The sequence below is a fragment of the Rana temporaria genome, chromosome 10 (genome assembly GCF_905171775.1).
Source record: "Rana temporaria chromosome 10, aRanTem1.1, whole genome shotgun sequence".
Classification (NCBI taxonomy): domain Eukaryota; kingdom Metazoa; phylum Chordata; class Amphibia; order Anura; family Ranidae; genus Rana; species Rana temporaria.
In genome coordinates, this window is record NC_053498.1 from 118,023,641 (window position 1) to 118,048,418 (window position 24,778).

General features: G+C 44.6%; 1 protein-coding gene across 1 annotated transcript in view; it reads left to right on the forward strand.

The window, feature by feature from the left end:
* Positions 1-24,071, forward strand: part of LOC120915856 (indolethylamine N-methyltransferase-like) — a 39,184-nt gene extending 15,113 nt beyond the window's left edge. The window contains exons 3-5 of the mRNA XM_040326665.1: positions 3,695-3,928; positions 6,831-7,038; positions 23,478-24,071. Coding sequence (XP_040182599.1) covers positions 3,695-3,928; positions 6,831-7,038; positions 23,478-23,916 — 881 coding nt within the window. The 3' untranslated portion in view covers positions 23,917-24,071. The remainder of the gene's footprint in view (positions 1-3,694; positions 3,929-6,830; positions 7,039-23,477) is intronic.
* Positions 24,072-24,778: the final 707 nt, after the last annotated feature.

Below are 24,778 nucleotides of genomic sequence, written 5' to 3' on the forward strand. Positions count from 1 at the left end.
TTAGTACTCCTCTCCCCCCTGACTGGCAATGCTGCTGTCCAAAGGTGTCTCTGCTGCTCCTTCAACCAGAGCGTAGAAAACAGAAGGAAAAAAAGCCTTAAAAAAACAAAGAAAAAAAAAACAAAACAAATGCAGCCACATCTAGTAAGCTACAATATATTACATTTTGGTTTTCGTGTTTAATACTGTTTTAAACCGCTTCAGCCCCAGAGGATTCGGCTGCCCAATGACCATGCCATTTTTTGCGATACGGCACTGCGTCATTTTAACTGACAATTGCGCGGTTGTGCGACGCTGTACCCAAACAAAATTAATGTTCTTTTTCTCCCACAAATAGAGCTTTCTTTTGGTGGTATTTGATCACCTCTCCGTTTTTTATTTTTTGCGCTATAAACAAAAAAAGAGCGTAAATTAAAAAAAAAAAAAAAATTCCTCAGTTTAGGCCGATATGTATTCTTCTACATATTTTTGGTAAAAAAAAACAAAAATCGCCATAAGCTTTGGTTTGCACAAAAGTTTTAGCGTCTACAAACTATGGGAAAGATTTATGGCATTTATAAGACTTTTTTTTTTTTTAAAACTAGTAATGGCAATGATCTGTGATTTGTTGCGGTATTGCGACGGACAGGTCGGTCACTTTTGACACATTTTTGGGACCATAGACATTTACAGAGCGATCAGTGCTATAAATATGCACTGATTACTATGGGCTAGATTCAGGTAGGGGCGCCCAATCTAACGGCGGCGCAGCGTATCGTATTTACGCTACGCTGCCGCAACTTACAGGAGCAAGTGCAGTATTCACAAAGCACTTGCTCCGTAAGTTGCGGCGGCGTATCGTAAATGGGGCCGGCGTAAGCGCACGTAATTCAAATGTGTAAGGGGGGGGCCGTGTTTTATGTTAATGTGTGTTGACCTGACTTGATTGACGTTTTGTACGAACGGCGCATGCGTCGTCCGTGTACATATTCCAGTGTGCATTGCTCCAAATGACGTCGCAAGGACGTCATTGGTTTCAACTTGAACGTAAATTACGTTCAGCCCTATTCGCGAACGACTTCTGCAAACAACGTAAAAAATTCAAAAATCGAAGCGGGAACCACGTCCATACTTAACATTGAGTGCGCCTCATAGAAGCAGGCACAACCTAACGCCGAAAAAGCCTTACGCAAACGACATAAAAAACGAACGCCGGGCGCACGTACGTTTGTGAATCGGCGTATCTAGGTAATTTGCATACTCTCCGCCGAAAACAACGGGAGCGCCACCTAGCGGCCAGCGTGAGAATGCACCCTAAGATACGACGGCGTAAGAGACTTATGCCAGTCGTATCTTAGGCTAATGTCGGCGTATCGAGCTTTCTAAATACAGAAAGTAGATACGCCGGCGCAGCTTTGAATTTACGCGGCGTATTTATGGATACGCCGGCGTGATTCTTTGCTGAATCTAGCCCATTGTAAATGTCACTGGCAGGGAAGGGATTAACACTAGGGTGCGATCAAGGGGTTGACTGTGTTCCCTATTTTGTGTGCTAACTGACTATAGTAGATGACAGATTGCGTTTTCTACTTTGTATAAAGACACGATCTGTCTTGTCTCCTCAGACAGCTCGGGGGTTTGTGTGTTAACACACACAAACCCCCGTGCACACGATCGCGCGTGCCCGGTGGCGATCGCGCCTCCCGGCCACATGCATCGGGTTCCCTGCCATGCAGGCGCGATCGCCAACGGGCACGCGTGATCGTGGGCACGAGCAGGAGCACTGGGGTTTGTGTGTGTTAACACACAAACCCCCATGCTGTCTGAGGAGACAAGACAGATTGTGTCTTTATACAAAGTAGAAAACACGATCTGTCATCTACTATAGTCAGTGGTGGCTCTCCTGGGCTAACCCGTATATATACAGGAGAGCCATTCTGCCGCAGTATATCTGCGCGAGCCGGTCGGGAACCAGTTAAACAAGGTTGGCACACGGCACTTGGAATATAAATAGCTGCTGTGTAAACTGATTCTGTATGCTTGTCCAGCTGCAACGCTCACCCTGACAGACCCTCCGGATTCATCGGATATAATAGTAACACAGGAAGGAGACAAACCTCACATAGGGTGATACCATTTTGTAAAAAGGCTTTATTTAACCACTTAACATCCGCCCGCCGTCAAATGACGGCGGGCGGAATGCTCTATTGTTCCGACAGGACGTCATATGACGCCCCGTCGCGTCACTGGGAACACAGTGCGCGTGCCCGGCGGCCTCGATGGCCACCGGGCACCCGCGATTGTCCAGTAACTGTGCAGGGACGTGGAGCTCTGTGTGTAAACACAGAGCTCCACGTCCTATGAGGGAGAGAGGATACCGATCTGTGTCCCTTGTACATAGGGACACAGATCGGTCACCTCCCCCAGTCACCCCCCTCCCCCCACAGTTAGAACACACCCAGGATACACATTTAACCCCTTCCCCGCCCCCTAGTGGTTAACCCCTTCCCTGCCACTCACATTTATACAGTAATCAATGCATATTTATAGCACTGTTCACTGTATAAATGTGAATGGTCCCAAAAATGGGTCAAAAGTGTCCGATGTGTCCGCTATAATGTCGCAGTCCCGGAAAAAAACGCAGATCGCCGCCATTGCTAGTAAAAAAAAAAAAAAATCATTATGTCCCCTATTTTGTAGGCAATATAACTTTTGCGCAAACCAGGTTATTGCGATTTTTTTTTTTTTTACCAAAAATATGTAGAAGAATACGTATCGGCCTAAACTGAGAAAAAATATATATTTTTTTAAAAAATGGGATATTTATTATAGCAAAAAGTTAAAAATATTGGGCCAAATCCTCAAAAGAGATACGCAGGTGGAACTGCTGTTCAGCCTGCGTATCCCTGTGCCTATCTTTTTTTCTTTTGCCGCGATTTTTTTTTAAATTTGATTTTTTTTTTTTTGCCGTATCTTTTTTTTAACCCGTCGCAATTTTTTAACCCGGCGCGATCCTCAAAACTCGGCGTATCGTAAAAACACGCGATGCACGTCGGGAAAAATGACGTCACGGGCATGCGCAGTACGTCCGGCGCGGGAGCGCGCCTCATTTAAATTGTAATCGCCCCCTGGAGAAGAGGACCGCCTTGCGCCGGGAGAATTTAAGTTACACGGCCTGAAATTTCTAGGTAAGTGCTTTGTGGATCAGGCACTTAAGGCAGTGTAACTTAAATGGGAAAAGATAAGTTAGGCAGGATCTTTGAGGATTTGGCCCATTGTGTTTTTTTTTCAAAATTTACGCTTTTTTTTTGTTTATAGCCCAAAAAATAAAAAACGATAAAATACCACCAAAAGAAAGCTCTATTTGTGGGAAAAAAAGGACGTCAATTTTGTTTGGGAGCCGCGTCGCACGACCGCGCAATTGTCAGTTAAAGCGACGCAGTGCCGGAAGCTAAAATCTCATCTGGGCAGGAAGGGGGTGTATGTGCACAGTAGGCAAGTGGATAAAATACACATTGCGCTTACAGATATCAGGGCAGACTGGCTCACATGAACGACGACTGTACATAAGAACATGGTAGAAATCTCTGACAAAATTGCTCAATATTCCTGGCTACCTCCCAAGGTTCTCTTCACACGATTTGACACTACCTGACCCCCCCCCCCCCCCCCCCAAGGATGGTTGTCCTGATCTAACCTTTCATACTGATCAAAGTGCATTTTATTTGCCGTTTAGTAACAGTCCAGCTGCACTTGATAGCCACAAGCTACCTTGACTATTCTGGAGTGAAGATCAGCATGGCGACCCCATACACATCACCTCAAACCTACATTGATGAGTTTGGCTCTTTAGATTATTGCAAAGCATACTATGACCCCAAAGAAGAAACATATGCCAGAGAATGGGTTGATTTTGCTTTGCAGAATTTTCACGAAGCTTTCACTTCAGGTAAACAAATGTCTTATTTATGAGCTTTACTGCCGCAGGGAATGCGATATAAAAAAGCCAAAGTCAAAGCTCAGAAGCATGATTGATGTATACATGTTGTTTTTGTTTTTTACGTTTTTTTTTAATTGAATAAATGATTTGTATTTTTGAGATATAATTATCCCTGCAAGCATTAATCTATGTGTATATTATCTGTATATTATACCAATCTTTACATTTGTTTCCCACTTATGGGGGGGGGGGGGGGGTATAAAACATAGCCCCCTCCAACAGGATTTTGGGCTCCATTCACAGAACTAGATCACATGTGGTATTTAGGTGCTTTCCCAACTGTCGCAATTTCATGCAAGTGATGGGCACTGATGGTTGCCAGTAATGGGCACTGATGGGTGGCAGTAATGGGCACTGCTAGGTGGCACTAAGGAGACATTGATAGGTGGCACTTGTGGGCATTGATAGGTGGCACTGGTGGGCAATGTGGGCACTTGCAGGTGCCACTAGCAGGGGGTACTGGCAGGGGTTACTGCTGGCACACGAGGCAGATGTGCCTCCCTCCTCTTTCACACAAGCCGGTGATTGGCTTTTTTTCTCCTCACGCTGTCAGTGTGTGCAGAAAAAAAAACGATTACCGACTTTTGTTTACATCACGTGATCAGCTGTCATTGGCTGACAGCTGATCACGTGGTAAGGGGCCGGCACCAGCCCCTTACTCAGATCCGTGATCATCCGAGTCTCAGTGACTCAGTGATCACAGCGCGCGTTCCTGCCAGTCCTCCTGCTTTCTTATTTCAAGCTGACCATGCTTGGCATTAGAGCACATCTATTCCAGGGTTGTCAGTTTTCTGGCTGTGCTGGGAGAACAGTCTGCCTATTCTCCAATGATCAGACATGTGCTGTCACGCTTCCCTTCAGAGCCATTCACTGGGAAGATCATTTTATTACTGTTTTTCCACCCTCACCTCTCCAAGCCCCTTATGCAGCTGAATACCGAGGGGTGGATTCAGGTACGACTTGCGCCCCCTTACGGAGGCGCAGCATACCGTTTTAACGCTGCGCCTCCGTAAATTACCTGCGCTACGCTTCATTCATGAAGCAGTAGCTCCGTAATTTGTGTGGGCGCTCCCTAAAACTGCCCGGCGTAAGGGCGCGTAATTTAAATGATCCCGTAGGGGGCATGGATCATTTAAATTAGGCGCGTTCCCACGCCGAATGTAGTGTGCATGCTCCGTCGGGAAACTTTCCCGACGTGCATTGCGGCAAATGACGTCGCAAGGACGTCATTTGTTTCAACGTGAACGTAAATGGCGTCCAGCGCCATTCACGATTCACTTACGCAAACAACGTAATTTTCAAACATCGCGACGCGGGAACGACGGGTATACTTAGCATTGGCTGCCCCTGCTAATAGCAGGAGCAGCCATACGCGGAACCTGACGAACGTAAACGACGTAAAATGCATACACAGGGCGCGCGTACGTTTGTGAATCGGCGTGAGTATGCAATTTGCATACTCTACGCTGGCCACTACTGGAACGCCACCTAGCGGCCATCATAAGAATGCAGCCTACGATACGACGGCATAAGAGCCTTATGCCAGTCATATCTTAGGCTGCAGTCGGCGTAACGAGCTTTCTGAATACAGAAAAGTCGTTACGCCGGCGCAACTAAGCAATTGCGCTGCGTAACTATGGTTACGCAGATGCAATTGTTTACTGAATCCACCCCAGAGACTATGCAAACATTTATATAAAAAAAATTATATTTATAACGTGTTTTTTTAACTATACACAACCATTTTGTTTTTTGTTTGTTTTATAATGTAAGGGTTTACATATACTTTAAGATTCCCTGTTTACTACACAAGCCCTAAGAGCGACTCAGCCGCCTGACAAGTCGCGTCCCATTCTATTCAATAGAACCGTTCTAATAGGAGCGACGCAAGTCGCTCCGACTTAGAAAAAGGTTCTCGTACAACTTTGGGGGCGACTCGGGCGACTATACAGAAGTCATTTTGCAAGTCGCCTCTGAAGTTGTCTTCAGGTCGCCTTGCCGAGTCGCCCCCAAAGTCGTGCCGCCCCAGTGTGAACCGAGTCTAATAGGTAGATTCACAAAGAGTTAGGCCGGCTTATCTACAGATAAGCCGACCTAACTCTGAATCTAAGCCGACCTATGTTTAAGTGTATTGCGCCGTCCTATCTTAGATTGCAATGTTTTGGCTGACCGCTAGGTGGCGCTTCTATTGTGGCCGGCGTAGATTATGTAAATGAGGGGATATGCCGATTCACGAACGTACGCCAGGCCTACGCCGTCGAATTACGTCGTTTCCGTAAGGGATAGGCCGCCTAAAGTTAGAGCTATGCTCTAATGGAATAGCCAATGTTAAGTATGGCCGCCGTTCCCGCTGCGAAATTCGAAATTTTAACGTTGTTTGCGTAAGTCGTCCGCGAATCGGGATTTACGTAGTTTACGTCCGCGTCAAAATCAATAGGCCCGTACGGCGTACTTAGCCGCAATGCGCCCTGGAAAATGTAGGCGCCTGGCGCATTCGCAGTAAGAAAAAACATCAAAAAACGTGAGGTCAAGCCTCATTAGCATTAAACACGCCCCCCCAACCCATTTGAATTAGGCGCCCTTACGTCCGCCGTGTTTACACTACGCCCGCCCTAAGTAAGGAGGTAAGTGCTTTCTGAATCATGTACTTCCCTCTCTTACTTAAGGCGGCGTAGTGTAAACACGCAAGGCTACGCCGACCTTAACTTTAGGCGCCCCTACGTGAATCTACCTATAACTGACCACCACGCACATACAAGTATTTTATCTATTTTACAAATTCTTATCAGAATTAAAGAGATTTTGTCTTGTCACTTATAAAGGAAAAATCCATTGTTTTTTGTCCCCTAAGGTGGTGTTAAAGGAGACCTACTAATTGATTTTGGAGCTGGACCCGCAATTTATCATCTTCTCTCTGCTTGTGAAGTTTTCAACAACATCATCAGTTCTGACTTTGTAGAGAATAACCGAGCAGAGGTAGAGAAGTGGCTGAGGAATGATCCTGATGCGTTTGACTGGACTCCAATTGTCAAGATGGTGTGTGAACTGGAAGGTAATAGGTAAGTTACAAGTGTGTGGTAGGTTTGCCTAGGATATTGTATCTGTGTAAGTTCTATCCCTCTTCCTACATTGTAGTGATGTAGTAGTTGGATGATGAATATTAATGAAATATTACTATAATGTGAGTCATTTCTGCAGCAACCCTGTTCTTCCAGAGAATGTATTTATTAATTAGAGTAAATATCACAACAAGCAGCCTTAAGAGTCCTATTCGCCCTAGACTATAATCCAGGGGTGTATTTAGGTTTTGTCCTGCCCTAGGCCTGACTAAACTCGTGCAACCCCTAATTTAAATGGCCCACCCCTTCCTGTCAAGGTCACACCCCTTCCTGTTTATGACCTGCCCTGAAATTTTCCAGTGGGGGACACTAGTTCTGAGGGCCTTGGGGGGGGGGAGGGGACTCCCTTAATCTGCAGAGATTTCCTTTCACTTCCTGTTTGGCTATGGGGCAGGAATTTAAGGGAAATGAACGAATAGCAAAAATAAAAAATTAACAGGGGCTATAACCATCCCTTACTCTATCCAAAATGGAAAAAAACAAGTGTTGCCTATAGTTCTACTTTTAGCACAAATTTCTGCTAAATTTATGGAGGACTAAGAGGATATAACATGCCAGTGGTGCAGCAGAAAACATGTAGCACAGAGATGAAGGTATGTGGTCCAGTCAGTGAGCAAAGGAAGGATTAGGGCCAGGAACATATAAAGCCATCTGTTTATTTTTCTCATCAGCAATCAACAGAAAAAAAATTAAGATTCCTTAACCACTTAAGCCCCGGACCAATATGCTGCTAAATGCCCAAAGGCGTTTTTACAATTCGGCACTGTGTCGTTTTAACAGACAATTGCGCGGTCGTGCGACATGGCTCCCAAACAAAATTGGCGTCCTTTTTCCCCCACAAATAGAGCTTTCTTTTGGTGGTATTTGATCACCTCTGCGGTTTTTATTTTTTGCGCTATAAACAAAAATAGAGTGACAATTTTGAAAAAAATGCAATATTTTTTACTTTTTGCTATAATAAATATCCCCCAAAAACATATCTAAACATTTTTTTTCCTCAGTTTAGGCCGATACGTATTCTGCTACCTATTTTTGGTAAAAAAAATCGCAATAAGTGTTTATCGATTGGTTTGCGCAAAATTTATAGCGTTTACAAAATAGGGGATAGTTTTTTTGCATTTTTATGAATTTTTTTTTTTTACTACTATTGGCGGCGATCAGCGATTTTTTTCGTGACAATTCGTTTACAATTTCGTTTACACAAGGCTCTCCCCGTTCTTCAGCTCCGGGGAGCGATCGCGACGGAGCGGCTATAAACGAATAGCCGCGCCGTCGTCCCGGATCGCTCCCCGCGGGAATCCGCCCACCGCACGCAGCGGGGGGGGTCCCAATCAAACCCCCCACCCGCTAGAAGGCAAGGACGTATATATACGCCCTTCTGCCTGTCCGTGCCATTTTGCGGACGTAAATAGTCGTGCGGTGGGCGTTAAGGGGTTAATATGTACAACTGACACAAGCAAATAATCGCAGGAGAGTCCAACTACCTAACTGACAGGTATAGGTGTCCCTAGTGTCCCTAGTGTCTGCGCCATCCCTATCATACCTGCAGCAGTGTGGCCGCTTTATGAAGACTAATTTGTCTTGCGGCCATAGGCCCCATGAGGATGGCTGCGTGTGTCACCCCCCCTCCTCTGCTGTGTGTCACCCCCCTCCTCTGCTGTGTGTCACCCCCCCATCTCTGTTGTGTGTCACCCCCCTCCTCTGCTGTGTGTAACCCCCCCATCTCGGCTGTGTGTCACCCCCCCTCCTCTGCTGTGTGTCACCCCCCCTCCTCTGCTGTGTGTCACCCCCCCTGCTGTGTGTCACCCCCCTCCTCTGCTTTGTGTCACCCCCCCTCCTCTGCTGTGTGTCACCCCCCCCTCCTTTGCTGTGTGTCACCCCCCCCTCCTCTGCTGTGTGTCACCCCCCTTCCTCTGCTGTGTGTCACCCCCCTCCTCTGCTGTGTGTCACCCCCCCTCCTCTGCTGTGTGTCACCCCCCCTCCTCTGCTGTGTGTCACTCCCCCCCTCCTCTGCTGTGTGTCACCCCCCCCCTCCTCTGCTGTGTGTCACCCCCCCTCCTCTGCTGTGTGTCACCCCCCTCCTCTGCTGTGTGTCACCCCCCCTCCTCTGCTGTGTGTCACCCCCCTTCCTCTGCTGTGTGTCACCCCCCCTCCTCTGCTGTGTGTCACCCCCCCTCCTCTGCTGTGTGTCACCCCCCCTCCTCTGCTGTGTGTCACCCCCCTCCTCTGCTTTGTGTCATCCCCCCTCCTCTGCTGTGTGTCACCCCCCCTCCTCTGCTGTGTGTCACCCCCCCTCCTCTGCTGTGTGTCACCCCCCCTCCTCTGCTGTGTATCACCCCCCCTCCTCTGCTGTGTGTCACCCCCCCTCCTCTGCTGTGTGTCACCCCCCCTCCTCTGCTGTGTGTCACCCCCCCCTCCTCTGCTGTGTGTCACCCCCCCTCCTCTGCTGTGTGTCACCCCCCTCCTCTTACTTCACACCTTACCTTCTGAGCAATAATGCTCAGTTACCCTATGTTAGCCCCTTGGTCTAGGCCAGAGGGCTGTTGATGTTTGACAATTCCCACTATCGAATATGCTTGTAATGTGCACTATTCAGTTGTGCCATGTCATGCTTATTGTTTATACCCCCTGCGTGTGATTATTGCAGTTGTTCTTATTTCTCGACAAAAAAGAAGAACATTTTAATAAAAAAGATTGTACCAGAAAAGAGACCTTGTGCTCTTCTGTCATAAATGACCCTCCTAGCCTGTCAGTGGTAGTGTCATGTGAGCCGTGTATGCACTGCTCAGACCACATTTACGGCACCCACTCTGAGCTGTGGTGATGTGAATCCTGAGTGCATGTGCTGGAGTGATGTCATTGTGGCCCGGCTTTTAAAGCGGCCAGAGAGAGGGAATGTGAAAAGGGAAACTGTGCAAAGGTAGAAGTGCCTGGGCCCAGCTGAAGCAGTGACAGCATAGCGCTGATGGGCTGCTTTGCCATAATGTGCTAATATGCGGTGCATACTAGCCAGACATCCCAAGTCCCCCGCGTGATACGGGAGCCTCACACATTTTGGCTTTGGCTCCCACACACCAGCGAGTGCCGTGCAGTCTCTCTGCTGCAGGGCCGAACCTGTGTTTAATCTGCTCAGTTTATGAATGGAGAAGAGACTCTGCCTCCTCTCCATTCATCTTCAGTGCTGAGAAAGGGACTGAGGAATCTGTGTCCTCAGTCCCTTTCTCTGTCTCAACGTTGAGATGTCAGGTGTATGTTTAGACCCTTGAAATCTCACCAAAGCCCCCAACAGATAAAAAAAAAATGCAATAAATATTAAAAAAAATTATTGTAAAAAAAAAAAATCACTGACACCACTCCACCGTGCTCTACCAACACTGTCCCCTGTCTCAACCCCCTTGCCCCAAAAAGCATTGTGAAAAAAATTAAAAACAAACTAAATTGTAAAAAAAAAATACCTAAAAATAAGAAACTACTAACACTGTCCACTGCTTTACTGACACTGTCCACTACCCCCCACCCCTAATCATTGTAAAAAAAAAAAAAACGTATAAAAATAAAATTGTGAGGCCTCATACACACGACAGAGTTTCTCGGCAGAATTCGTCGAGAATCTCGGTGAAGAGCCGGATTCTGTCGAGAAACTCGGTCGTGTGTACATTTTTGGCCCGATGGAGCCGCCGAGGAACTCGTCGAGCAAATAGAGAGCAGGTTCTCTATTTTCTCGATGGCAGTGGATTTTGGCTCGACGAGTTCTTCATCGGGCTGTTTTTTAAACGAGAAACTCGGTCGTGTGTATGCTAAGAAACTTGTCAAAAACTTAGACACTGGAGACCAACATAGGTAAAACTAGCGTTTGGATTGGAGATAGCACATTCGTGTCGCTTCCAACATTATTTAATCGTTTATTTGCAGCGCTTTACACAATTTTTCCTAAGGGCACAAAACAGCAATCTAATAATTTTTTTTTTACGATATTCACACAGAGTTCCTTAAAATTAGGTGGAACCTTTTTCTTACTGGACTCAATATTTTTTTTTTTTTTTATTGTCACCTTATTTTGGTCGTGTGTTTTAAATCCTGCTTTTAATCACCTTATTTTTTAATTTTTAAAAAATGCTAATCCTTTTATTTTTTGTAATGTCAAGTTCCCCCCATAGAAACCTTATTGCTTTGTCTTATCTCATGTGTCCCTTTCAAATTACACCTTATATCCAATTTTTACAAAATAAGAACCTGCCTTCTCACTTGCAAAATTGAAATGTAAAAAAATACAAGGACAAGTATGAACTGTAAAAAAAAAATGTACCATTTATTTTGGTAATAAAAAAAAATTTGATATGCAAAAGTCAGCACTGGAGAGCTTGCTGCCATTTGTGCACAGCCAGGTGTGGCCTGATGTGACTGGTGATCAGTTGGAGGCCAAAATGGGGACTTGAGAGGTTCATTCAGGAAGTCACGCATCAAGGTCTTGGACTCCCCGAGGTCAGAAACTGGAGCAGGGCAGGCAGATGTCACCAGGTTGTGGTACTACAGCAGCCTGAACTCTGGTACACCACATGGAAGTAAGGGAGTCACTTTCTTGATTTCTTCAAGGCCTTCCTTGGTGGCTTCCCTGCAGCCTGCTCTTTCACCTTCTCTGCAGCCTTCTCAGCAGCCTTCCTCTTATGCCTGGCTGGAGGTGGTGCCACAGGGGTAGTACTCATGCCAGGAGGAGGAGTAGACGAAGGTGGTGGAGGATGAGTAGCCGACGGTGGTGGAGGAGGAGGTGGAGGAGGAGGAGGAGCAGTAGAAGGAGGAGGAGCAGTAGAAGGAGGAGGAGTAGAAGGAGGAGGAGCAGTAGAAGGAGGAGTAGAAGGAGGAGGAGCAGTAGAAGGAGGAGGAGTAGAAGGAGGAGGAGCAGTAGAAGGAGGAGGAGTAGAAGGAGGAGGAGTAGAAGGAGGAGGAGCAGTAGAAGGAGGAGGAGTAGAAGGAGGAGGAGTAGAAGGAGGAGGAGCAGTAGAAGGAGGAGGAGCAGTAGAAGGAGGAGGAGCAGTAGAAGGAGGAGGAGTAGTAGAAGAAGAAGAGGAAGCAGAATGTTCAGATGGAGCAGGAGAAGAAGAGGAAGAAGAATGTTCAGATGGAGCAGGAGAAGAAGAGGAAGAAGAATGTTCAGAAGGAGCAGGAGAAGAAGAGGAAGAAGAAGGTGGGGGAGCTTGAGAAGGAGCAGGAGAAGAAGAAGAAGAAGGTGGGGGAGCTTGAGAAGGAGCATGAGAAAAAGAAGAAGAAGAAGAAGGTGGGGGAGCTTGAGAAGGAGCATGAGAAGAAGAAGAAGGTGGGGGAGCTTGGGAGTTATGTGGTGTGTGAGGATGGGGATGGCGGCAAATCACAGTGTCCTCTGTGAGAAGACCCCTCACCCCCTGATTTGCCAGGGTGATGAGGAGGCCCTCAAAGAGGAGGCGTTGGTCTAATGTCATTTCTGACATTTTGGCCAAAACAACTGTGACAAATCCCTCCTGAGCAGTGGGAGGCTGTTGCAGGGTTGCATGGGCATCCCGAATGAGGGCTAGTGAGGCGTCACGCACCCTTGTATCCCTCACCTGCCTTCTCGGACGCAGACGAAGAGGAGACACCTGGCATCTCGTGCTTGGCCCAGCAACCTCGTGCAACCCACTTGGGCCTGCCACCTCATCCGCTCCACTTGGGCCTGCCACCACGTTACTGATACTTGGGCCTGCCAACACGTCCAAGATACTTGGGCCTGCAGCCTCCTCCAAGCCACTCACCCTGTCCTCCTCCTGCCTGGCATTTTCCTGATCCTCCTGCTGCCTGGTCTCGTCCTGTGTATGGAAAAAAAGTAAAGTTTTACTATTTTTTAACATTTTTGGTTTATTTATTTAAGCTCCTGACTGTTGCATTTTTTTTGGTCACGACTTAGCTAAGCCAATCATTCTGACCCATGTTTTATGGTCAATCACACCACAAAAATTCATGGCCAATACTGACAAATTTTAGGAATAACACTTTTAGATCTAATTTTTATTTACCTTTAATATCTTAATTTACATCTCTTTAACAACATTTGAACACCACATATTTGCACATTGAAAGTACTATATACCTGGCTCCAGCTGGGCAAATCTGGATCTTCATCCAGGATGGAAGGCTGCTGAGAGGGTTCTTCTGCAGAGGGAGCAGCAGGTTGGCTGGAGGGAAGGCTGGAGCTTCTGTGGCTTCTGGGGCGAAGGCTAGAAAGTGACTCCCTAACCTCCAGGTGTTCATCCAGGAAGCTCAGTTTGCTGTAGTACCACAACTTGGGTTTAAATACCCGCCCTGCTCCAGCTCCAGACCTCATCGAAGCCAAGACCTTGTTGCGTGCCTTCCTGTAGGTGCCTCTCAAGGTCCCAATTTTGACCTCCAACTGGTCAGTTGTCACATCAAACCCCACCTGTCTCCGCACAAGTGGGAGCAGGCTCTCCAGTGCAGTTTTGCGCAATTCTCTATTTCGAGAGATGGGGTCTTTGGTGGCCCACAGAACAGGAAGTTCTTGCCACCTATCAATGAAGATCTCCAAGAAGTCGGGTCGGTTAAAGAGATTCATCTTTTCCTGTCCAAAACCAAGGATAAAAAAATAATGTCACTACACAATCTAGAAAGTCAATTACTCTTTCTCACAAGCTAGCCCTTAAAGGGTCACTAATGGATAACTATATTTTTGGAGGAAATTACTGTTTACAGTGTCTAGAGACATACAAGTGCATACATATAATGTGCCTCTAGTTTCACTTTTGGTTTTAAATTTAGTTATTGTTTCTGTGAAGTAAAGAGACACACAGAACCCAAAAAAAAGAAAAGCAGGGCATATTTTAATTTCAAAAATTAGTAGCATTGTTTTGGTTGATTTTTAGACACACAGCTTAGACCACAGTGACAAGCTCCCCTGATAAATTTGAGAGGGAGCAGAACCAGGAAGTGATGATTTATGCAAATGATTACAGCTGCTTAAAAGCAAAAAGGGACAATGAGGACATGAAATCAAGACTGATATAATGTAAAGTTAGTTATTTCTGCCCCAAACAATTTTGGCTTAGTGCTCCTTTAAATGTCTGTCTTTCCTGAATATGCCACTGCTGTCCCAAGTTCGAAGCATACCTACACGCTTGTCGTTCAAACGTCTTTCTTACGCAACCCGGTCGTATGGACGCTACATGTGTTCGAGCCTTATATACACTCCGCACACGACATCCGCCCATGCTTAAAAAAAATTGATGTTTCCCCCCCGCCCCTTATCTTCCGTCGCAAAAACGACAAGGTGGAATTGGCAGCAGATCATGTTGGGTCAGTTCCTAGGAAACAGATGACCAGTTGTGTCGAACTAATAAGCCAGATCTCATCCTCATTTGTGTATGAAACGTTAGTTAGATAAAAGCACTCCGATATAGTTTGGTCAAGACATAAAAGCGACCATTTGCATCATGTTTAAACCGACTTGTTTTTAGAAGACATCCTGATGAGAACCGAGATTGCCCACACAACAGTAGTTGGATCAAAATGCATAATCAAAGCGTTGTTTACGTACGACGGCACTATAGCGGACCATTACCTTCAAATTTCAAACTGGCTATGTTGTAATTTCTGAACCTAAGATGTAGGCCACAAAATCATTCAATCAAGAAAAACATGTAAAATGTAGTTACATACCGGTCTTTGACCCGATCGTTATCTCCGCCGTCTTCCACAAACTGTGAACGCCCCTTTTACTCACGTGGTAGCCCTTTATACACGCGCATGTGGGACTTTACGCACGTCTCCCCGCCCCTGACGTTCATGGTATCGTATTTTCCACGCCCCTTTTCCATCTTTTTTTTGTTGGAAGCACATGTTGGAGAATATGGCAGCACGGCGAATCAGTTGTAAGGCCTCCAACATGACCTTTGAGGAAATGGTGGAGATGGTCCTCATCCTCAAAGCAGAGGACTACGATGGGAGGCATGGGCCATATAAGTACCCGAACAAGGTCAAGGCCGCAATAATGGAGAAGGTGAGGAGGAGTCTCCATCGCAAATTTGGAGTGAAAAGGTCCAAGGAGCAGATCCGGAAAAGGTGGTGTGACCTTAAGAAACGTGAGCCGGAACAAATGAAGAGGATCAGGAGAGTGATTAGAAGAAGTAAGTTTGTTATATATTTTGTAAGATTTGTTCCGCGCCATGTGTTTTTTATTTCAGGTTGTACTGTAATATTTTTTTAGGCACAATAATTTGTCGTCAAACTGGACGTCCATTCGGAACGACTAAATATTGTGTTTTAAATCCTACAAATTATGACATTTTTTGAAAATTGTGGTGAGATCAATCGTGAAAATTATGTAGATGTGCTATTAAAACCACAAATCTTTTTTTAATAATTAAATATACAGTAAAAGGAGAGTCTGCTCAGCAGTCGGTGACACATGTGGACTCATTTGCATAATTGTTGTCCCCTTTAATAACCCATTTTGGGCTTCACACAGAGCTGAGGTGATCCAGTGTATACTTTGTTGGCTTACATGTTTAAAAGTAGACCAAAGCTACAAGATTTGTCAGGATCTTTGTGAATGCCTTCAATCCTGTGTTTTGCCCTGAGGGGTTTTTCTAAACATCAATAGTCCCAGAAATTTTATAAAGTGAATCATATTCCTCTTTCAGGCCTATAAGCTCTAAAAATCCTGTTTCCATTTTCTTCATTCTCGTAGGGCGTCATGAAGCTTCAACACGGGAGCAAGAAGTCCAGCAAGCCACACCCCCGAGGGATGGTGATGATGCGCAGCCTGCCACCACATCAGGTAAAGTAACATATAACTAACCCAGCTTCAGGTAATGTAGATGTAGGCCTGCCTAATTTAAATAAATTGTTTTGTCCCACATTTCAGGATCAGGTGGTGGCTTGGACAGGCATACAAAACAGATGCTGATCTCGGAAATATGGGCCTGCAGAGAAGAGGTGGAGGAGATACATTTGGCCAACAGAAAAAATAATGAAAGAGCAAGGAGGGTGGAAACTAAATTAAAAAATTTATTGGATGTTTTGGGGAGAGTCTGAATCTGAAAAAAATACCAAAAAAAAATTTAAATAGCAGATTTTGAAGTTTATTTAATAAAAAAAAAAACAAAAAAATAATAAAACCAGATTTTAGACTTTATTTAATAAAAAAAAAAAAAAAAATAATAAAACCAGATTTTAGACTTTATTTAATAAAAAAAAAAAAAAAAAATAATAAAACCAGATTTTAGACTTTATTTAATAAAAAAAAAAACAAAAAAATAATAAAACCAGATTTTAGACTTTATTTAATAAAAAAAAAAAAAAAAAATAATAAAACCAGATTTTAGACTTTATTTAATAAAAAAAAAAAAAAAAAAATAATAAAACCAGATTTTAGACTTTATTTAAAAAAAAAAAAAAAAAAAATAATAAAACCATATTTTAGACTTTATTTAATAAAAAAAAAAAAAAAAAAATTACAAAAATGATTGTATATTGTATGAGAAAAATCACCCACAAAAATACAAAAATGATTGTATATTGTATGAGAAAAATGACCAAAAAAAATACAAAAATGATTGTATATTGTATGAGAAAAATGACCAAAAAAAATACAAAAATTATTGTATATTGTATGAGAAAATATACCAAAAATTTTTGTAGGGTATTTATGAAAAAATAAAAATAAATAAATTAAGAAAATAAAGAGCTTTTGAACCTCAAAAAAGTGTGTGGTGTTTTTCATAAAATACGTAAAATTTTCTATGTGTTTGGTTTGGGGGTCACCTGGGAAATGTTTGCTAGTTGATAATGAAAATACACTTAGTTACACTTAGTAAAGAACTCCAAACAACACAAGCAAGACATAACAAGTTTAGAAAAAAGATTATGATTTATTTTTTTGAAAGCTACAATTATGGCAAATTTGATTGAGATGGTATTGCCCCCCTACCCATGAAATAGTCCATGTATTTGTCCCGGACTTCACGGGCACTCTGGGGGGGCAGTCCTGTGTGGCCAGCTTCAAGGCCCGCCAAAGTTTCTGCAGGGGTCAAATGTTGTGCCTCGGGCCCAACCAGGGCCATATAATTTGGAGATTGTCTCCGCAAAAAATTGTGGAGAATGCAGCAGGCAAAAATAATAGTATTCCACTTATATTCCGCCATGTGGAGAGAGGTGAGGAAAAGGCGGAACCGGCTGGCCATGATGCCGAAAGCGTTCTCAACCACTCTACGTGCTCGGCCCAGCCGGAAATTAAAGACACTCCTCTCTGGGGTGAGGGTGCGCTGAGGGAATGGCCTCATAAGATGGGGTCCCAGGGCAAACGCTTCATCAGCCAGGAAAACAAATGGCAGGCCTTCTACATTCTGGTCATCCGGTGGCAATGACAGATCATCATCCTGAAGGCGAAGCGCGAACTCCGTCTGCCTGAAGGCTCCCCCATCCGATACCCGTCCATTCATCCCGACATCCACAAAAAGGAATTCATACTGTGCTGACACCACCGCCATCAGCACAATACTGTTGAACCCCTTATAATTAAAGAACTGGGATCCTGAACGGGGTGGAGGCACGATGCGGACGTGCTTCCCGTCGATGGCTCCCCCGCAGTTGGGGAAGTTCCATCGGGTCTGGAAGTCCAAAGCCACAGACTGCCACTCCTGTGGTGTGGACGGAAGCTGGGGAAGAAAAAAAGAAAAAATTAGCCACATAACCTTGCAAGCAGATTATACAAAGACATTATAAGCATTATAACATTTCTGGGAACTAGCATATTATATCTAAATATATTTAGCCAATTAACACATTAAACACCCCCTCTGATGGGCCAATGCCCAAGTTTGGGGGAGGGCTAGATGAGTTTGGGAGTACTAAAAAAAATTAATTTTGATTATTGGTGAACATAGACTTTACAACACATTTTGGAGGGGAGGGCTAGATGAGTTTGGGAGTCCTAAAATTTAAATAAAAAAAAAAAAAATATTGGGGAACATAGACTTTACAACACATTTTGGAGGGGAGGGCTAGATGAGTTTGGGAGTCCTAAAATTTAAAGAAAAAAAAAATAAATATTGGTGAACATAGACTTTACAACACATTTTGGAGGGGAGGGCTAGATGAGTTTGGGAGTCCTAAAATTAAAATAAAAAATAAAAAAATATTGGTGAACATAGACTTTACAACACATTTTGGAGGGGAGGGGGGGGACATTACAATGGATATAACACAATACATTGGGAAGTGACTAGACTAGGTAGGTTGGGGCCCAGGATAGCATGCTGGGGAGGTAAGTGATGGAAAATATGCATGTAGGCCAAAAAAGGGGCATCAAAGTTTACATCATGCATGGGGGCAAAGGGGACATTCACAGCATATTCCAGACATGGTAATTAGGGAAGGAGGAGATAACTACAAGACATTAGCATACATTATAGACATAAAATGTGAGATTAAAGGAGAAAACTTACCCTCATATATTCCTCCTGCAGAACCTGGATGATGGCAGAGCAGGTGTCAGGAATGATGAGGCCCAGAGCCTGGGGGGAGATGCCCGTGGAGAACTTTAAGTCCTGAAGGCTTCTCCCAGTTGCCAGATAACGGAGGGTGGCAACTAGCCTCTGCTCAGCACTGATGGCTTCCCGCATAACGGTGTCCTGCCTGGTAATATAGGGGGACACCAAAGCCAACAGGTGCTGAAAGACGGGATCAGACATCCTCAGGAAATTCCTGTAATCAACAGGATTATTTTCCTGAAGCTCCCGCAGCAAAGGCATGTGAGAGAATTGGTTCCTACGGAGCAACCAATTCTTGGTCCATGAACGTGTCCTCCTCCTGTTCATGAACTCCTCATTGTCTAGGTCATAAACAAACAGACCTATAGACAGAAGATGCTTAGCACGAAGTCGGCGACGACTAGGTGCCTGCAACATGGCTACAAGGCTAGTTACGAACGACAAATCAGAATTGCACTAAACAGACCGCAGTGAAGAACAGCAAGACCTATGAAGAACGACCCTGACAATGAAAAACGCGGGGACAGGACCGCAATGTAAAACAATACGACCTGACCGCACGTCTCGATTGCCTAGATACGACCCACACAAGTACAAACTGAACGGCAGAGATCAATCTGAAAGCACAAAGACTGAAAAGCACGAATCGTCACTCACCAAACTTTTACTAACACGCGTAAACACGGAATCAGCAAAAGGAGCCCCAAGGGTGGCGCCAACAAAATCAAACCTCCCCTTTATAGTCGCGTCATACGTCGTGAGCGTCATCGCGCCGGAGAACGACAAGATTTTGGTATGTTACGTGTGTACGCAAAGCAAGCCTGCCGAGCTTCTCGACAAGTTCAACAAGGAACTCGTCGAGGAACTCGACGGGCTTGGCACGTCGAGTTTCTCTGTCGTGTGTACGAGGCCTAAAAGAATTATAAAAAAATAAATTGTAAAAAAATAATAAAAATAAAATAAATCTGACACCGTCCACTGGCCCACGAAAAGCATTTCGAAAAAAATTATCAAATAAAATAATAAAAAATAAATAAATTGTAAAAATAAAAATACTAAAAAAATAATACTGACACTGTCCACTGCCCTACCATCCTGCACATACTACCCACTGCTGTACAAGCCACACTCCTCACCTGTACATTATACCCACCTACATACACTCTGCACTCCTCTCCTGCACAAACTACCCACCACCATACACTCTACACTCATCTCCTGCACATACTTCCCACTGACGTACACTCCGCACTGTATATTTCCTATTTAACATTACTGCATTCTGCACTATGTAAGCCATCTCAGACTATTAAACCACACCCCTTTAAGCCACACCCAATATGTAGCGCAATTTAAGCCATGCCCACCTCCCTGAAATTAGTTTGCCACCTCCCTGAAATTCGCTTTTGCAGGTTGGGATGTCTGTACTAGCACAATATGGCATAAACCTCCTGGGGACCCATTCAAATAAAAACATTTAGCCGAGTTTATGACTGGTTTAACCACTTGACTTAGGGAAGGTTTTACCCCCTTCGTGACCAGGGCATCTTTTGCTACTCAGCACTGGGCTACCTGCTCTGTCATGCAAAGCTGTACCCAAATTCAAGATATATATATATATATATATATATACTGTATTTATTGGTGTATAACACTCACTTTTTTACCCTGAAAATAGAGGGTAAACTGTGCCTGCAGGGGGGCTGTGGGAAGTTTTTTCCCTGAAACTTCCCTCTTAAAGTTAGGATGCGTGTTATACGCCTGTGCGTGTTATACGCCGATAAATACGGTATATATATATATATATATATATATATATATATATATATATATATATATATCACACAAATAGAGCTTTCTTTTGCTAGTATTTGATAACCACTGGCTTTTTTCGTTTTTTATTATATAAAAAAACAGACCAAAAATTGTGAAAAAAATAATAATTTTCTTCTTTCTGTTATAAAACATATCCAATAAAATCTAATTTCGTCATAATAATAGGCCAAAATGGACTCTGCTACATGTCTTTGGTAAAAAATGTACAAAGGTATAGACACTATACTTGTAATAACAGTGATCAGTGATTAATGTGATAATGTGGTGGCCAATCTGGCACTAACAGACACTGGCTGGAAGGGACACTTGTAGGGTAGGTGGTGGGTTATGTGACAGGGTGGTCATCACATTCCCCATGTTTACCTCCTCAATGGGTGGCAAGAAAGTATTACATGAGAGCCCTACCCTGGGGTGGGTTCTTCTGAGCTACACTAGGCACTTTGTACAGGGCCACTACCACACTACACATCCCATTAAGGCAGTATCCCTGTGGGAAGGAGACCTGGGGCAACTCACGGGGGATCAATGGGAGTAAGCATTGCCATCTATATCTACTGGCTCACCTAATGTGGCACAAAAAGTATCCCAATTATATATTATTCTTAGGGTACACTACACCCCGAAAAAGCTTCACAAGATGGGCAGACTGGTAGATCCATTGTGTGGTAGGTGCAGGCAACACACTGGGGATCTTATCCACCTCCTATGGCAATGCCAAAAGCGTCATCGTTACTGAAGGGCGGTCCTTGGAACAATCAAGTGTTTCAAACGAATGTACCCTTAGACCCAATCTGCTGTATATTAGGGGTTTTGGAGGAGGTGATACCTGAGGAAATGGTCAGGATCACATTTTCTCTGGGTTTTTTTCAGGCCAGGAAACTAATTTTGATGAGGTGGAAATCAATCTCAACGCCCACAGTCACCTTGTGGATAACACATATGGGGAATACCGTATTTGCCGGCGTATAAGACGACTGGGCGTATAAAACGACTGGGCGTATAAGACGTCCCCCTAATTTTCCAGCTAAAATGTTGGTTTTGGGATATACTCGTCGTATAAGACTACCCCCTTCATACTAGTCTGTCTGGAAGCTGAAGGGTAGCCAGAACAACCGCTGACAGGAACAACCGCTGACATAAAAAGCTTTTTTTGATCTCGCTGTGTCATTACATGCCTCACTGTGCCATTACATGCCTCACTGTGCCATTAGGAACATGCCTCACTGTGCCATTAGGAACATGCCTCACTGTGCCATTCCATTCCCTGCCTCGATGATCTTCCTACCTTCTCTATGCACAGTATGTCAGACGCTGGCCATCCATGATTCAAAAGCCGCGCCTCCTCCGGCTGTTCCGTGATAGGCGGAACACTCATTTTCCCAGCAGAGCCTCTGTTCAGTGTTCTGCCTATCAAGGATGTCCTCTCGTCCGAGGCCGAGGGGACACGGGACAGCCTGGAGGAGGAGGCACGGCTTTTGAATCATGGATGGCCGCCGTCTGACCACAGGTACCCGGCATATAAGACGACCCCCGACTTTTGGGGCATTATTTTACATGCAAAAGGTCGTCTTATACGCCGGAAAATACGGTACTCTTGTTATAGAACGGTACATTTACCAACACAGAGGGAGCCTAGGTAGATTTGAACGGCTGTGGTCACCATTGCTAGACACACCTGGACTGAGTCCCAGAGAGTTGGTAATGTCAAGACTTTTGCAATGCCCCACAGGCTGATTTTGATATGTTGACATTATTCGGTATTAAGTGTAGAATAGAACTGAGCAGGGATTGAAGAAATGTGAACCTATGTAATACTCTAATGCCGCGTACACTCGGGTTGTAAAAAATTACGTTTTTTTTTTATGTCATTAAAAACGATTGTGTGTGGGCTTCAGAGCATTTTTCTGGTTCTGAACATGCTCTATTTTTTAACGACGTTTTTAACGTTGTCGTTTTTCGGGATGTAAAAAAACTGGTCGTGTGTGCTTTAACGACGTGAAAAATCCGCACATGCTCAGAAGCAAGTTATGAGACGGGAGCGCTCGTTCTGGTAAAACTACCGTTCGTAATGGAGTAAGCACATTCATCACGCTCTATGGCCTCGTACACACGACCGAGGAACTCGTCGGAAAAGACACATAGTTTTCCTCGACGAGTTCCTTGTTAGGCTTGTCGAGAAACTCGACAAGCTTTCTTTGCGTACACACAGTCAAGACCAAATCTCCTCGTTCTCAAACGCGGTGACGTACAACACATATGACGGCAGGGGAAGTTCGATTTCACTGGCACAACCCTTGGCGCTGCTTTTGCCAATCTCATGTTACTGCGTGTTAGGTAAAAGTTTGGTAGGAGACGATTTGCACTTTTCAGTATGTTACAGCGTGAAAAATGTGTTATCTCCATTACAAACGCTACTTTTACCGAATGTGCGCTCCCATCTCATACTTTATTCTGAGCATGCGCGGGTTTCTTAGCATACACATGAACGTGTTTCTCGTCGAAAACCAGCCCGACGAGGAACACGACAGTTTTCTCGATGAAAAACATACACACGACCGTTTTCCTCAGCAAAAAAGCTCTGCCACCAAGTTTCTTGATGGATTCTGTCGAGGAAAACTGTGTACGAGGCCTATCAGACAGAAAAGCGTGAATTGTCTTTTACTAACACAAAATTAGCTAAAGCAGCCCAAACGGTGGCGTCATCCAAAAGGAACTTCCCCTTTATAGTGCCGTTGTACGTGTTGTACGTCACCGCGCTTTGCTAGAGCATTTTTTTTTCATGATCGTGTTTAGGAAAGGTCGTTTTAATGATCGGGTTGAAAAAAACGCCATTTTTTCTAGAGCCTGAAAAACTTCATTTTTTTCAACCCGAAAAACGGTCGTGTGTACGCGGCATTAGATTATCTGCAGGTGCAACGACCACTGAAATCTGTAAATGTAGTTATTCGACACTGTAATGTTTGTACATTGGAAGATGCGTAATGGGTTCAATAAAACCTTTTCTGATAAAAAAAAAATATTGTCCTCTTTCAGTGACATTGAGAGCTGTAAGAAGAAAGAAGAAAAACTAAGGAAAACGGTGACAAAGGTTCTGAAATGTGATGCTCTGAAGAAGAACCCATATGACCCGGTGGAGATGCCACAAGCTGATTGTATTATTAGTTGCCTCTGTTTAGAAGCAGCCTGCAAAGATGTGGAATCCTTCACCAATGCTTTGAGGAATCTTAAAGCCCTCATTAAACCAGGGGGTCACGTAGTAATTCAGAGTGTGCTTAACTGTTCCTACTACAATGTTGGAAAAAAGAGATTCTTCTGTCTGGCCATTACTAAGGAAGAACTTGAGAAGGCATATAGGGATGCTGGCTATGAAATTGTGAAACTAAAGGCCATTCCATTCACTGAAAAGCGAAGCTTGGACTTGGCTGATGAGAATGGCTATTACTCTATCCATGCCCGTAAGCCATGCTCATAGGGAAAACTACCTTATGAAGTATAGTACACGGCACATACTGTATACCCAGGTCCTAATCAGCAATTTCTCCTTTACAAATGAATGGTATAATCAGCAAAGCTAGGGAAACTACATAGATCGAGTAAAGGCTTTTAACAAGTGTAAATGTATTAAAATATTTTTTTTAATTCCAGGAATATTATATTTATATTTTAAAAATGATAAAAAGCATTAAAACTGCTCCAAGTTGGCCCACACAATCCACAGATAGATGCCTATCCACAGGGATGGACTGGCCATTGGGACTACAGGGAGTTTCCCGGTGGGCCGATGGCTCAGTGGGCCGGCTTCAGTGACAGCAGACTGCCGCCCCCTTCCTCTCTTTTGTCTCTCCCTTCCCGCAGCACTCACCTCCTCTTCCTCCCCGCAGCACTCACCTGGGGGGAGCAGAGAAGCAGGGGGAGGACCAGAGGAGCAGGGACGACGACAGAGGAGCATGGGGGAGGGGACAGACAGCTGACTCAACAGCTATGGCCTGGGAGTTTCTCACTTCTGCCTAATCTTGTCCCATAAGGGGGGGGGGGGGGGGGAGGCACCGAACTGATTCTTTGCCCCGGGTGAAATAATGTCTAGCTTCCCCACTGGTACTGCCTATAAGAGTACCAGTACCAGCCGTTCTACTCTAATAAAGTAGAATGGCAAGTGAAGAGGGAGAGGGGGTGCGGGTGGCCGAGGGGGGGGGGTGCGGGAGTTGTCCGGCCGCCATGCGAGAGACCTGTCAAAGTGGGCCAGTCTGGATGAAGTCCAGGGCCAAATTTTTGTCCCAGTCCAGCCCTGCCTATCCAGCTCACCACCGAGGAATATATATAGCAATCAAACAGCA